Source organism: Zonotrichia leucophrys, chromosome 4 (assembly GCF_028769735.1).
Source record: "Zonotrichia leucophrys gambelii isolate GWCS_2022_RI chromosome 4, RI_Zleu_2.0, whole genome shotgun sequence".
NCBI classification, from domain to species: domain Eukaryota; kingdom Metazoa; phylum Chordata; class Aves; order Passeriformes; family Passerellidae; genus Zonotrichia; species Zonotrichia leucophrys.
The window spans coordinates 56,889,811-56,906,075 of NC_088173.1; the positions used below are offsets into that span (position 1 = coordinate 56,889,811).

Here is a 16,265-nt window from a genome sequence, read left to right on the forward strand (position 1 = left end):
AAACTTGGTCAGTAAATCCACAAACAATTTGCTGATTTTTGATGTCTTGTATGTTGCACCTTGAACTGTTGGTTGGCATTTATTCAATGCAGTCCTATTTATGTACAAACCATATCTATTACAAGCTGTTTGACTGAACACAGTAGGAAGCAAATGGCAGGACACAGATTCCATGCTCACAGGTACAATCACCTCTTTCTCAGGGTCATTCTGCAAGCAGACCAGAGGCTGATGGGTTTCCTTGCTCCCTTTTCTAAGCATGTCTGCAGTGCTCTGCCTCTTCCACAAATCCACACAACCACAATAAAATTGATCTCACTACTTTCAGAACAGCAAAAAAGTTGCTCGGATAGTCTAGCTAAGGCTCTACTATGAGTAGCACACTGCCTGCTCTGGAGAGAACAGTTCAGGACTGGAAACCATTGCTATCTAAAAGGAAATTTAAATATTATGTTTCAGTGTGCTTGCACAGCAGGCCTGAAACATCTGCAGAGTGATGCGGAAAAAATGCAAAACCACATACTTGTATCTTTCTAGAACACTTAAACCATTTCATGACACCATGCAAAGACCTCTATTCTACATGAATTAATAAATAACAGAGTTCTACTGGTAACCAGAACCAGACTCATCTTCTATTTGCAATGTTTCAACAGTCAGCTCACAGGAAAGATTTTTTTGGGCTAATTCTACTCATTTACCTTGGGTGAATATATTGGGTGAACATACAGGGATATGCTTTGATAAAAAAACTGGAAATTCTACAGGTGAAAAATAGGAAATAAAGAAAATGGCACAGCCATGCTTCCTTGTAAACTGCTTTACTTAAAATGACAGATGTATGCTTCATTAATGATGAAAATATTGGTTAAACATGTTGAAAAAAAAAGTAAACAGGATTTACAAGACTGAAGGCTGTTTTCTCAACTCTAAAATAAATAATAGCAGGAAAAAAAGGAATATGAAGAAAGAGAGAAGCACTACCAATGTGTGCAACACTACCCAGGGCAAACCCAAATATTCTGGTTATCACAGCAAGGTATCACCTTGCTGTCTCCTTCTAATAAGCTTTCCTTGAAAAACATATTATTCAATGGAGGCCCTTACAAAGTGTCTCTCATAAAAGGCTTGTGATGAGAAATATGAAAAACAAAATCTTGTCCATGTTTCAAAAACAGCAAGGAGAGCATGCTTTTGTTCAGCTCTGGCTGTAATTCTCTCATTAGTAATACCACTGCTGACAACACTGATGTCCTTACTTAAAAAAGATGTCTGAAAACTTGAAAGAAGCTACAAGAAAAACTGGTGATACAGAAATCTTGCCTTACGGTTAGAAACTAAAGTGCCTCAATGAGATTTGCTTAACAACTAAAAAGGGTGGAGATGCCTTGATCCCAGCCTTTAAGTATTTTCATTGAATACTGTCCAGCACTAAAGGCTTTTTTAACCCAGCAAAGATTGAACAAGTTAAGTCAAAGCTGAATTCAGACCACAAATAAAACACTTCACATGCACAGAGTGTTGGTATGGACTCTTTGTTCTCTGAACTCTTTAAATATGACCACGACATTTTTCTAATGAAGTTCACCTTGGTCTTGAAGCAAGGCATACAGTGCAATGCTCTGTGGCCAGTGCTAAGGCTGGACTGGATTACATCACCAAAATGACTGAGCTCTTCTTCTCTTAAAGTCTATGTAGCAATTACACTGAGACATGCTTGTAATTTACTCTAAGGACATTTTGTAAATAATTATTAGTGTTACTACACCCTTATTGACCTACCAAAAGTTATTTTCATGTAAATGGGCTACTTTTGTAGAGAGCATGTTGACTACTGTCCTAGGACTCACATATTTAGGAACTAAAATTTAACTGGGACATATGAAAATTCATCTATAGCAACTCAATGGCTGATTTGATCAGTGTTAACTGCTGAGGTCCTACAGGGACTAAAACATAATCAGCTAATTCTCCAGTGTCCTATTTGCCTGAAGCCCCAGCTGCTTTTTATGGGAGCTAAGAATCTCTAATATTCTACCAGTGTTTAGCTATTACATATATTAGTTTATGAGGTTCAGCAAAGAACAAGGCTTGTTTATTAACCTTTCACTAAACCATTCACAAACTCAAACACTGGCAAGAGAATAAGAACCAAAATGCACATGAGTGTTATGAGGAAATGTATATATTTATTACTTTCCAATTTCCCCAGCCCTTGGTAACCATTGAATTTTCATTATTTTCATTGATTTGATCACCTCCTTTTAGTTCAGAACATGAAAAAGCTTAAAAGTAAAGAGCCAAAATAAAATTCCTTTTCATAAAGCATTTGTCTCACTACAGAATTCACCAGCATAATTACACCCCTATAGTTCTGATGGTATAACTCTCCATGTGGACACTTGAATTCTACAGGCATTCATGCAAGATTAAAAAGCATCCACAAGGCATAATTATACCACTCTAGTCTCTGGTAAATTTCCTCTAATAAAGACGACCTTTCAATGTTGAAAAAATGAAATGTTATTCGGGAGGAACGACAGAAAGGAAAAGACCTTTCATTTCCTAATGTAGAAATTTTATGAGGTTTTCTGCTCTTTAGCTACAACCTGCTATATAAGCATGAACACACACACAAAAAAAATTACAACTGTGAATACAAAGGTTCTTTGGATGATGCATTTTGACTGACCACCAGTCAAAGCACACTGACCCGAAATGATATCACAGTTACTCAAGGTCATTTGCCAAGGTTTGGGAATTTTTAAAGATCTATGTCATCTTCCCTCTTAATATCATGGGTACAATTGATTTGTGGCATAGATGTTCCTCAGCTTCTGTAAGATATATATTAAAGCAGCAAACTGTTTTGTGCCATTGCATAAAAATGGATCTGAGCTCTCAGTGCCATAATGAGAGAATAAATGACAAAATTACAGTAGGTTTTGTACTCTCTGTGGAAAAGATGAAGGCAACAATTCTGCTCTTTCATTAGTTCCTTCACCTTGCAGCTATGTGGTTAGAAAGTACTTCCAGTACTTGGATAGATAAAACTTACCAGAAACTAAACATATGAAAATACAGGAGTTGATGGTTAAGGGATCCAAACAATCATAATTCTTTTCTATATGGGCATAAAGGGTTAAAATAATAGAATCTACTGAAACAACCTAAATTTAACTCCACATTTCCCTCAGGTTCTCATTATAGAAGTAAATTAAGGTTGTCTGGATGGCATTTAACTGTGTGTTTTCTTTTTTAATATGTTTCATTTTATTGAAGTGCAATATTTTCCCTAAATTTTCTAGGTTTCAATTATTTTTTTATAGTTAATGGACTTCTAAAATATTTTAACATTAATATTCTAATACATTTAGCTTTGCATAGTTTCTTGGCAAAGATTTTTTTATTTGATTTCTGTTCTTTACAATTATTAACAATGTTATACATGAGCATTAAGAAACAATCATGTGGATAATATGACCTTTAGAAACCAAAATATATGGGGCAAAATTAGCATATTGCTTTTCGATGTCTTTGTATCATAATTGCATGAACGTTCAAAAGTCATGAAGCTTAACATTGATTTACAATTCATCATCAGATCAGGCATGTAAATTTTTATGGGAGAACTCAGGATTTCTTGTTTCTGAGTCCCAGCTAGAGCTAGGCATATTTAGAAGGAGGGGGGAGACCCACAGGAAAATAAGTGAAAGCTTCAGTAGAGTCACTCTGCACTGTTCATAACTCAGTTATGAAGTTATATATATATGTTAATATAAGTTAGTAGGTTAAAAAACAAACAAAAAGCTGGGAGGGAGGGGGAGGAAGGCAGCTGGGACGTGACTAAAACCAGCCAAGTGTTGAGAGAGCTCCATTTGCTGTATGGCAGAGCTGAGTCCAACTCTGCACTGCATCCAGGCCTGCCCCTTTTCCCTCCCAGGGGTGCAGCCTCACCACTGGACAAGTCTCATCATTCCAGCCATCAATGATGGAGCATTTCCTAAAAGATGCTGCATGCCCTCAGCAAATGGGAACGAGATCATCCTACCCCTCAAGCAGGCTGGTGGCTCCTGACTAGCTAAATTCTGATATCCCTGTTGCTGGCCCAGAGCTGTTGACCCCACCTTGACTACTGGATATATCGTCATAATTACTTACAATTATATGGTGAATGTATTTTTTCATTTTAATCTGTGCTTCTTCAGCTCTAGACTGACTAATTTTAGTTCTATGGTAAATCTGAAGAGTCTGCACTAGTAATTTCTGAGATAATTCCATATTAATTAAACCAGCAAATTTCTTGCAGAATCTGTTGAAAATAAATTTACTGAAACAGTGGGTGGTAGTGTAAAATCAGTGAGCATCCATCTTACACTAAAAGAGAAAATAAGGTCAAGTACAAGAGAATGTATTTTTACATATAAATTAGATAGGTTGCCTTTGGTTTTCGTACAACACAGATGCTGTGGTTCAGAAGGGGAACCTGTTCCTCTATTACTTTTTTGAGTTTAATAAGTAAGCTTTAACAAATTTTCTTGTAGCAACTGAAAGCACTTTTTAAATTGCCTGCTGAGGTGCATATACTCCTGTTTCAGAAGCTCCACGATCTGTGCACTCCTCCAGGGGGGCAGCCCGAGGAGCCACAGACACACACTTGCTTCCTCCGGCTGCATCTCAGATCAGGGCTACCTAGAGGACTCCATGCTACTTCAAAGCCTCCTGGCCCAAAAATGTCCAGAGTTTCCTTGGGTCTCCTACCTCGTCTTCTCCATGCAGTTACACTAGAGTATTTCACCCTGCAGAGCAGATTACTCTATCACTGGAAGCACCACACAGTTATTCCTAGCATAATCCAGTTCCATGCGCTTCTGGAGAACTAGCCAATGATCACTGAAATAATACCTTAACATTTCAATTTGCCTCCTACACCACAACATTCAGGTACATAAATACAGGCTGAACATTTGTGCAATTAGTAGAGGTGCCTCCTGCATTCTGTAAAGCAGAACCCAAGCTTACTCACAGAGCTGTGAACAACACCTTCATGTTTGGTAAATAGTGGCAGCTGCATCTGCACAGCGCACAGCAAAGGAGATGAGAAAATACTGTGTTCTGGCCACAGTAGCACACACTGCTGCACAAACCCATCTTCTGCTCACAGCACACAGCAAAAGCCAGCAGTGAAATCTTAGCACTCACAGAATTTTGGTTATGTTCTAGTAATGTGACCAGATTAACCAGCCATATTATAAGGGCTGTCAAAAGCGTTATCTGATATGCAAGTGCACCAGCAACAACACAGGCTTTAAAAGCTTAAAAGCCATTTTGAAAATTAAACTACGATTGACAGTATCTCTATTTTGTAGTGCCAACTTTTTGAACACTTTGCATTTGTCAAGAAACATATGATGGTGTTGGCAGCAGTTCCCAGTTAGCACTGGTGCCCTTTGTGAAAGCCACTGCCTAAACAAAGAACTAGATATGGTCTCTTTGTCAACAAATTTGAAGTGTCTCTGCTCCACTGGTGAATCATTGCTATTCTGCAGAAAGACAGAGAAAGAGTGCAGAATTCTGCAGTACACAAAATAAGCTCTTCACAGGTTTATTTGGCTGTTCACATGAGCCATTTTATCACTTTTCAGCAACTCCAGGTTATATTATATCTACAGACTTACAGTAAGCTGACATAGTCACAGTATTTAAACCTTCAAACAATCTATGCTGCAAATCTGCCAGCCTCCTGCATCAGAACGTTTCATCTCAGCTAAAAATTATCAGTTCAGAGGGGTAAGAGCACAGAGGTATACAGATGACTGTAATGCATTCCACCAGACAGCCTTTATGAATTTTTTAGCTGAACTTTCCTCTCTCCCTGTTGTTCTTGCCAACCACATGCAGAACATTTTAGAGACAACAGCAATTCCTTGGAGGTTTACATGCACTATCCAATTCCCAACAATAAAAAATAAAAAATAAAAGCCTTTTTCTAAACCCAGTTTCATCTCATATTTTTCTTCATCCTGAATTATAATTAGCATCCAGTACTTGCACTGCAGAACTGAGAAGCTAGCAGAAATTGCCACATTCAATTAGCACAGCAAAAGTAGCAAACTAGAAACAGGATTTAATTCACTTTAATTCACTAGTTGGTTGCCACAAATACTCGTCTGTAAAACATGGAATTCTGAATACTCTAGACATTATTTTCCTTTCATGAAGATGTTTGTTTACTTTGGCAGTGATTCTCTCGGGAGAAAGTCTAATGACTTCCACTACCAAAAAGATCCAAAACAAAAAAGAAACAGAAACTGCCACTAGCAAGCAAGAGAATATTAGTCTAGTGCCAGTTAAACTCCAGGGCATAAAGGAGAAAAAACAGAGTAGATCACTGCTTTGCATTCTTGTGACCAGAAACTATATCCTTCAAGTTTAGCAGGCTTTTATGATGGAAGTCAGACTTTGAATAAAGCAAGAAAGCTGCCCATCTTATGTGATTTTTAACCATAAAATCAAACAAACCAAAACATAACATGAGGGCAGGAATAAGAGAACAAAGCAAACTATTTCAATCACTGGTATTAATTTTCCCCACTGCTTTTAATTTCATTTCAACACACAGTGATCTAAGAAAGGGTTTTTTTACCCAGTTTTGTTATAGCTGGGTAATTAATTTTTTTTAATAAGAAAAAGAACCAGGAGAAAAGGTAAGCTACTGTAACTCAACAGTCTGTTCACTGCTGAAAAAGACTTCTCTACCTCCTTCCTAAGGGTACATGACTATTATTTTCAGACTTTTAAAAAATCAAGAACAGAACAGTGAATGAAGCACATTGTTATAAATCTTCAGACCTCTTTTTCCTGTGAAATGTCAAACCTCATCATCTGCTTTTCTATATGAATAACCTGCAGTCCCAGACTGTTTACCATGTTTCCATGGGAGGAAAATATCATTAGCAAAAAGTCAGCTTTAGGGTTAAGAGGAAGCAGCTCTAGCAAAAGCATGTGAATCGTGTATTTTGTTACCAGTTAGAACAATGTGCTGTTCCTGGAATGCATATGCAAGCCCATGTCACACTTTAGGCTGAGCAACAAAGCAGGCACATGTCACAGGCCACAGGACAGCAGAGTGTGTGCTTCCCGAAACTGCCTGATCCCAGGGAAGATGGAGCAGATCTTCAGCAGAACCCCTGCAAGCACCGCAGGACAGACAGCTGCCTAAAGAGAGAGGGCTAACAGAGACCCTAGGAAAAGGGTGTAAAACAAGAAGGAATGGTGAAGCAGCAAGAGAAAACAAGAAACAGACTTTTTTTTTTTTTTGGTGGCTGTAGAGCCTTGGAAAAGAGGTCAAATGCAGTAGTAAATCATTGCAAATGGTGAAAGGCCTATAAATATTGTGGGCTGTGGAAAGAACAACTTGTTGCATTGCAAGCAGGCGATGAGTCTACTATGCTGAGCCAATCCACAAAAGATTTTTTGAAGTCAATACTATCTGTAACACTTACTTTTAACTTTAACATGCAAAAAAAAAATCAAAAAAGCTGTGTTTAGTATTGGAATGAAAGCAAAGATACTTCTAATGTGCATATCTAATTGCAGCCCATATTCAAAATCAGAGGCATGTGATTTTCCAACTAGCTAATAGGAGAGAAAAAGCAGATTCTACCACTGGTCAGAGCTATTTTGTTTTGTATACATTAGGCTCCTGATATTCTAGTGTGTGTATCCATTTATAAAACGAGGAAGTGCTGAAGTAGCTCTGTGTACATATCAAGTCAACATACCATGTCTAAGTTTAATGACTTCTGGTGTGTTCACAAAAACTTTAACACTTGTTAAGTGATATGTGAGCATTACAAAGTGTGGATCCTACCCCACAAAAGAAGACAGACCTTTTTAAAGGAGCTAAACCCACACACCACTCTGAAGCGCACAGCATCTCAGTACAATCCCATTCTTATGACCACTAAAGGTTTTATTGTTCAATAAAAAAAAAAAAAAAAAAAAAGAACAGTGAGCCAAAATCCTTTCTCATACAATAATATCCTGTTCCTAACACTGGCCAATAGAAGATGCAATTCTCCTGGGTTTATAAAAGGAAAGAACTTAAGCTGTGCATGGCAATTTCTAGAAGAGATGATAACCACTCAGGGGCAAAACCACTACCTTGATGATCCCTTTCATGTCACCCAAATGGCAGCCAGAGGAGCTGCTCTGTAACCCTTAGAGTTTATTTTGTCTTTATGCAGTTATAGTTATTTTACATAGGTTAATGTGATTTGTCCTTATACTTTCTACTCCATTATAGCATTGCTGGTTAAACTCACCACACAAAATTTAACACCCACTGCATGATGCAGAACACCAGACAATATGATCTGTTGTCTTTCAGGCCCCAACAAATCCAGGAGAGCTGTCAACCCCACCTCTACCACGGGCCTCCCAGGTAAAGTCAACGTCTGGCACATTTGTTGGAATGAATATACAGAAGCAGGTTGATTAATGGCTGCAAAAACAATAACTTATGTATATTTGGTTCTGCCATACTGACAGCTTGCTTTGCAACATCTGTTTTTTTCAATTTACATATTGTGTGTAGTGATATTGCATATGGCTTGGCATTTGTAATGTTTGTTGTCTAGTCTAAGGAACTCATCCCAGCTCCGTGACTCTCTTGCATTCTTCAAGTCACTCAGGTGAGGCATGGCTCTGCCAGCATGCTCCCCTCTTCAGGCAGTCTCTCTTCGGTAACCAGCAGGGAACATGGAGTCCAAGACTCTCAGTGCACCCTAAGGTCTGGAAAGGCAAATTTTGTGGAGGGATAGAATGTAAGAATATAGTGCCGGAGGTAGTCTCACACCTGAGGAGTTGCAGCTGTACCAATCACCAAAGATTAGGAACAGGCCTGCCCTTAATAGGCCACAGCTGTGTCCAATAAGAAGACAAGTGCTACAAAAGAGTGGGTTAGTTGGGTGAGAAGTGATGGAGTTTGTTGGTTGTGTCATGAAGTGGAGTCAGCTGGCTCTGCTGTGAAGAGAGTTGGAGTTGTTGTTGTCTGTGCTGGGAAGAAGAAGGAGTCAGTGCTGTGAGGAGCTGCCCATGAGAAATCACTGAGAAGGTATGGGAGCTTTGAAATATGATGACAACACAATTTCAGGAGTTCCTGTGTAGTAAATAGGTGAGGTACCTGAAGGAAGCATAACATGTGTTTAGCTTGTTCTTACACATTTGTTTAGGCATTTATTTTCAGACAATATTACCTTCTAACCAGTCTAATCCAAAAAAAGCTCTCAAGCCTTCCCTAGAAAAGCTAGGATAAAAGAAAGCAGGAAGGAATCAAGGGATTACAAAGGAGAGAAAAAAATTAATGCAAGAGAGTGTAAAGGCCAAATTGTCCAAAACCAAGAGACTGGAGAGAGAAAACAAACTGCCAAGCACAGGACTCAGCACTTCCTGATGGCACCAAGGTGCCAGGTAAGAGACTTACCTTGGCAGAGGAGAAGCCAGAGCTTGTGGCCTCAGCACACAACAAGGAGTTTGGTATCTGAGGCAGAAGACCCTGCAAAATGCTTGGTTTGATTTGGTACAACTGTTCTTGCTTGTATTAGAGTCAAGGTGTGTGCCACAAGACCAGGGACCACCAAAGACCTACTGGATTCTGCAGCAAGACAGCCAAAACCTTTCCTCATAACCAACAGAGATCAGGTTTCTCTCTCTAGAAGTACCTTTGTTAGGGGATGAATCATCCTTTGATAGCACCTGTCTTGTGTTTGTGGAACATTAGGCAGCTAATGCAGAGTGGACACTTACTTTTCACATGGTTATAAATAGATGATCCTCACTCCGTGAAAGTTGACTTAACAAACACACGCAATTGGGGTGAGTGGCTACCATGCCAGAAATTAGCTGTTGTGAAGGATGTGAGCACTCTTCTTTTAATCCATTTAGAAAATACTTGCATATGCCAAGACATCTGTTTTGAAGGAAGAATTGCTAGAATTCAGGCTTGATTTAAAGGTGAGGGACCGGAAGCTGAAGGTTACAAAAAAAAAACCCCTCAATTGAACAAGTTCCTACACATTTTGCAGAAATAGGCAGCTGGTTATAGGAGAGTGCAGTGCAGCACTGCTTCCAGTGTTGTTAGACATTGCCTGAGAACGCCCCAGGTAGAGGACAACTTCTGTTCAGGCTTGCACACAACTCAATGTCAGGTGTATAACAGGAACACAAAGGAAAGCCAGATGCCACCAGTTCTGCAGCTCACCAAACTAATGCTTATGAGAACTGGGCTGTGAAGCAATTCACTCCTTGGTCTCCAACATTTACTCAGCATGCGACCATCCCTAAGGCCTTGGTCTGCTCTCTGGATTTTTTAGCCCTCGTAAGACTGCCAAGTTCTTGAAACAAATACCAACATAACAAGTAATTCTGGAGTGCCGTGCCATAATACAGCAAAGATAAACACGTATCAATTATTCTTCAATGCTGCAAATGCATTTACATAATAACCCTGCAGGATAGTATGGATTCTCCAATATATATCCACACGTTCCCACAACATCAGAGATGACTGGAAATACTTAATTTTTTCCCCTTCTATGTTTTATATGCATATAGAAAATATATTCAGACTTAAGAAAAAATAATTGTTACACTGGGTCAGACCAAAGGTCCATGGGGCAGGAGGAATGCAGCTATCCAGTCACTGATAGTGGGCATGGACAGATGCCTGGAGAAAAGTTCAACAGGTCAAGCACATAATGACACTTTCCCCAAGTACTCACACATTCAAGAGCCCTGTATGAATTCTCTCACTGCTGAGCTACAGCCTTCCCAGAGCACAAAGAGAGGCCGCTGGTTTTAGTCTTTTCAGGGACATATACATTGACATCAACGTTACATCCGTACTTGCCAAACAGTTTATTTGTTTGCATTGAACAGCTGCCAAGAACTGTGTTTCCACTGTACGGAAAGGGTAAAACCCCACCTTTGATACTGGAATACCTCAGAAGCCACCACCCCGCGCCACCACACCCCAGCACGGGTTCCGCCCGAGCTCCCGTGCGTTTCCGAGGTGCCCAACAAACAAGGTTTGTGCCCGTGTGTGTGGCGAGCAAGGGGTGACGAGCACACGTTTCGCGGGGGCTCTGGACGCTGCAGCGCCGCACGGCACAGGTACAGAGATAGGGATAGCGACAGTCCCGCACCTCGATCCCAGAGGGGCACACGGCGCGCCCCGATCGCAGAGGGACACGGGCACATGGCGCACCTCGATCCCACAGGGGCCAGGGACAATCCCCCACCCCGATCCCACGGGGACAGGGACAATCCTCCACCCCCATCCCACGGGGACAAGGACAATTCCGCACCCTGCATCCGCGCTCGGGGGAGCGGGGCCGGCCGGGGGTTGGGCGGGGCTTTGACACCCGGCCCGTCTCGTGCCGCCGCGCTCGCGCTCCACCCCCCGCCCCGCCCCGCCCGTGGCGCGCGGTCGTGCGTCAATGCAAATGAGCGGCGCGCGAGGCGAAGGGGCGGAGCGATCCCCCTCGCGCCCGCCCCCATTGAGCGCCTGACGGGATCTCGGGCGGCAGGAGAAAGCGGCGTCACGGCTGCCCCTGCCCAGTCTGTTGGGATAAAAGCCGATCGCTGCCGCAAAACGAAATAAAATCTCTTTATTTCAGGTGTTTTTCGCTTGATGATAGAAAGGTCGCCAAAGCCCAACGAGAACCTTCCGTGCCCAAGCGGCCCACACAGCTGGCACCTCCCTCTGGCTGAAGTGGTAGCACCCACCCGGCCCGTCGGCGCCAGGGGGGCGGCCTCCCGGCCTGATGCATTATTCATGGTGGGGCAGGCCCGCAGGCTCATTACCAGGGTCCGCCGGGCTGGGGCGGTGCCCGTGACGTCAGTGTGACGGATGTTCCGGCGCTCTTAAGGGCGCCGCGGCGGCTCCAAGCCGGCAGCGGGGCGGGGGCGGCCGGGGCCTCGCTGAGGAGACCGGGTCGCCTGCCCTGTGGAGGTACCGGCGGCCTCCTATCCTTCCCTCCCCGCCAGTGCCAGGCCCGGGAATGCCCCGCTGTCCCCCTGCGGTGCGGTGTGGCGGCTGGGGGGGTCGGACGGAGGAGTTTCTGTCCGGGGGCAGTGACCTGTCCGGGCGAATTCCTGATCTAGTGGATCCCTGTGGGTGCGACTGCAGGCGGGAAGGGCCGCCTTACCGGGGTTCCCAGTAAACGAAAAGGAAGGAGAAATCTCCGATAAAATGGGCTTGTATCAAAAAACTGCAATATTTTTAAAGCAGTACAGTGGCGTTGATGGGAAAGAAGAGAGCTTTATTCTATAAACAAGCTATTTTGGGCTTACATAGTGGTTTGCGATAGGCGGGTGTTTAAACTCTACCCCCGCCCCCCAACACTTCGCCACAAAGATTATTAATTATCTTTGTCTCTTTAGTGTGCCGAGGTGGGGGTTCACCTCTGCGCCGAGCCGGTGTCAGGGGAGCTCCGGCAGACGGCCACCTCAGCCCCTGCCACCGCCGGGTCTTTCCCCTCCCCGGAGCGGCCGCAGCCGCCTCGCCTCATTCCTCCTGCCCCTGGCCGCCCGCTGTAGCCGGTTCGTCCGGCAGCCGGGTCGCCGCTGCCCTCCCTGTTTCCCCTCAGCCGTCGCTGCTGCGCATCATCAAAACATGCAGGATGAGCTGCTCTTGGGGGTGACACAGCAGCAGCAGCCAGGCTGCGAGAGGCTGGGCAGCAGCCCCGCGTCGGGACACCCCCCTCTCGGCCACCCCTCCTCTGACTTTAAACCCTGTCTCAGCCCCCACCAGGATTTAAACAAGCAGCAAGCGCAGCAACCACAGCCGCCGCCTCCTCAGCTGAGCCAGAAGAGGAAAGAGTTTAAGCAGCCGCTCAGCAGCCCAGCCCAGCTCGGCAGCAGCCACCCCCTGAATAACCACCACCCCCCAGACTATCATCACCACCCCCCTCAGCAGCAGCAGCAGCAGTTCAGCCACCCCACTGACAAGTACCAGCAGCAGGAGCACAGGCAACAGCAGCAGCTCCAGCTCCTCAGCGCTCAGCCCCCGGAGCCGCCGCGGACGGGGGATCACTCGCACCACCGGCCCGTCGGCCCCGCCGAGCACCAGGGCGGCGCGGACAGGGGGGGTTTAGAGCGGCTCGCCCCTTCCTGCCCGGGGGGATCGGCGCCCGCGGACCCCAATGTGGGGGTGGCCGCCGCCTCCTGCGTGAATCCGCCTTCGTCTCCTCATCTGCAGGCGAGAGCCAAGCTGCCCCCCATGGAGTCCCCCCCGAACAGCCACTTACTGGGCAGCCCCGGGAACCTCCTGCCCGGCGGGCTCGGCTCTGGCTTCAGCAGCCTGCAGAGCCCGGAGATCCCCAGCCCCCATCACCAGAGCGGGGGCGGCTCCTCCTCGGCGGCTTCCCCTCCTCCTCCGCCGCTGCCCGGCTTCGGCACCCCCTGGTCGGTGCAGACCTCGTCGCCGCCTCCGCAGCAGACGCAGCAGCCTCCGGTCTCCAGCGGCGGCGGCGGGCAAATCAGCGCGATGCCACCCCCGAGCCCGGAGTCCGAGACCAGCTTCTACCCGGGGATCCCGTCATCGATCAACCCCGCTTTCTTCCAGAGCTTCTCGCCGGTGTCTCCTCACAACCCCTGCGCCGGGCCCTTCAGCAGCCCCTTCTCGGCCGCCGCCCCCCCGCCGCCGCCGCAGATGAATTTACCTCAGCAGCAGCAGCAGCAGCAACAGCAGAACCGGAGATCCCCTGTGAGCCCCCAGCTCCAGCACCAACACCAGGCGGCGGCCGCCGCCGCCGCCTTCCTGCAGCAGAGAAACTCCTACAACCATCACCAGGTACCGGGCGGCGGCCGCGGCGGGGAGCCCCGGGGCGGGGAAGGGGGACGCGGGGAAGGGACGGAGGCTCCGCTGCCCTCGGTCGGCCGGCTGCGGGAGCCGGGCGGCTCCGCTCTCGCCGTCGCCGGGCGAGGCTGCGCGGCGGTGACAGCCCGGCGGGACCGCGGCGGCAGGGCGGGGCCGGCCCGGCGGGAGGGAGGGCACCTGCGCCCCCTGCCCGGTGCGGCGCCGGGCGGCCGGAGGGGTCGGCCCGGAGGGGTCTGTGGACAGCAGCCGCCCCACTGCCGGCCGCTCTCCCCGCCCGTTCCGGGTGGCAGGTGCCGGAGTGCTCTTCTTGCCCTCCTTGGTACGCCGTCGCCTCCTGAGGGACGCCGGGGTTTTACTCGGAACGAGAAAAGAGGGTTTGCGCTTTAAAAAAAACAGAGCCCAACCGCTTCTGTTGGTGTCTGGGAGTTCCGCCGTGAAAACACCCCCCTTGTCCCCCCGAGTCGCCCTTGGCGGGCGCGGTGTCCCCGAACAATGCGTGTGACAGCTCCGGCCGGCGCCGCCCTCCGGCAGCCCCTTGCCCAGGCGCGGGCCGGCCCTCGGGCGGACGGGCGCGGGTCGCCCAGAGCAGGGTCACATGCGAAAGTTGACACCGTGCTGCCTTTCCAGGGCTTTTGAGTGACATTGCTTGAGTGAGGACAGCGCAGTGTTTCAAGTTCTGTAGCCGGTTTTATTCGAGGGGTTTAACAATCCCTTGTTGAAATGGAAGTTTACATTTCTTCCTGAAACAGAATATTATAAGAAATCAGTGAGAAGCAAATCCGTGTTAATATTACCAGCTGTTGCACTAGAAGCCCGTTTTACTTCAATAATTTGCTTATTTATGAAAAGGTAAAGTTACATAGGCCTCATCTTAATTTTTTTTTTTCATTCTAGTATTAAATCCAGTCAGTTTTAATCAGTAGAGATTCATTTGTATCAGAACTGGAGTCTCACATTGCGTGCCTGTTGAGGAATTCATTACGATGCATTATGATTAGGAGCTGGTTGTCCTTAACATTTATAATAACCTTCTTCAAACAAATTCCAAGCAATTCTCCAACAGTGAGGTGTACAGGAATTTTCTCTCACAAGTTGTGGGTATACTTAAACAGTGCCATGACAGCATAGCTGGCAATATTAGAGGCTTGTTAACATTTGGCATTATCTCTGAAGGTTTGTTTCACAATAGAGTGCCTGCCTCTCCCAAAATTCCAACGCAAGTATTCAAGTTTTACAACGTAATTATCTATAATTATATAGAATAGGATGTTTTCCTGATCACTTGACCAAGAATGGCTTTAGTGGGTTTTTTTGTTTGTTTTCTGGGGGTGAGGGTGGTGGAGATGTTGTTACAATTTTATCTTTCTGTCCTCAGAAAGTTCTTTTTTACCTGATAATAACATATCGACATGCTTTAAATTTTTAAGTTATTATAGTGCAGGTTGAGGGTTGCTTGCAGCTAAGCTTAGAGATGAAAGTACTGTGTTTTCACTTCACAGAACTGAATTTAGAATCATGACACACACCCCCACTGCATTTCTATGTTTGAGGAAAAGCGTTTCCAAGAACAGTCAGATTTGAGACTGCTATAAATACTGTTCTTCACTGTCAGTCATGCTCAGTGGATCTACCTCTTGGTAATATGGCAACCACTGTAGGTTACTTTTTAGCAGAAGTTTTATCTTACAAATAAAAACTTAATCCTTTAAAAATTGTCTTTCTAAAAACTGCTTCCATTTCATATCACAGAATATAGTGCATTTAAAAGTGCATTTAGGAAGTTGTAAGGTACACCAGATCTGGATAGGAGAAGAAATCATCAAAAAAATTCTAGAGTACGCTCTGCTGAATCCCACAGATTCATTACTCCAGAAATTATTCCATTCATTACTCCAGAAACATTTGAGCAGTGGCTTCAGAATAATGCATTTTAATGGAAATGTTCAGATAGCTCCTTCAAACAGATTCTCTGTACAGTAGTCAGTGCTCTTTTTGCTCTTATATGGTAATACTGAGACAATGATATTCAAAATACTGGAGTGGGGGGAATTAAATCTGCCATTTGAATTTTAATTTTCAAATTTCTACTCACTGTAGTGAAATACTACTACTTATTGAGTAGAAGCAGAAATACTACTTTAAAAATAATTTTTAATATGTATATTTGAAAATTCTTCTATTACTTTTGCAGCGATTTGATCACATAATAACAAGTAATGTATGACAAAAACAGGTTTCAGGGTTTTTTAAAAGTTCATTTTACACCCTGAAATTTTTCTTCTGCATAGCTTTAAAAATGCTACCAGTTGCTAAAATAATAATAATGATAAAAATTATAATCAAAATTGCCTGCACAAGTACTGCAGCATTTTTTGGGGAG

At 44.9% G+C, this 16,265-nt stretch overlaps 1 protein-coding gene across 4 annotated transcripts in view; it reads left to right on the forward strand.

The window, feature by feature from the left end:
* Positions 1 to 8,760: 8,760 nt before the first annotated feature.
* The window catches only part of CPEB2 (cytoplasmic polyadenylation element binding protein 2), a 54,533-nt gene continuing 47,028 nt past the window's right edge, over positions 8,761 to 16,265 (forward strand). The window contains exons 1-2 of one of the 4 annotated variants that reach the window (XM_064711805.1): positions 8,761 to 11,175; positions 11,682 to 13,858. In XM_064711805.1, the coding sequence (XP_064567875.1) occupies positions 12,680 to 13,858 (1,179 nt within the window). In that variant the 5' untranslated portion in view covers positions 8,761 to 11,175; positions 11,682 to 12,679. Of the gene's footprint in view, positions 11,176 to 11,681; positions 13,859 to 16,265 lie in introns of those variants that run through there. The other 3 variants (XM_064711806.1, XM_064711803.1, XM_064711804.1) reach the window with 3 other exon arrangements.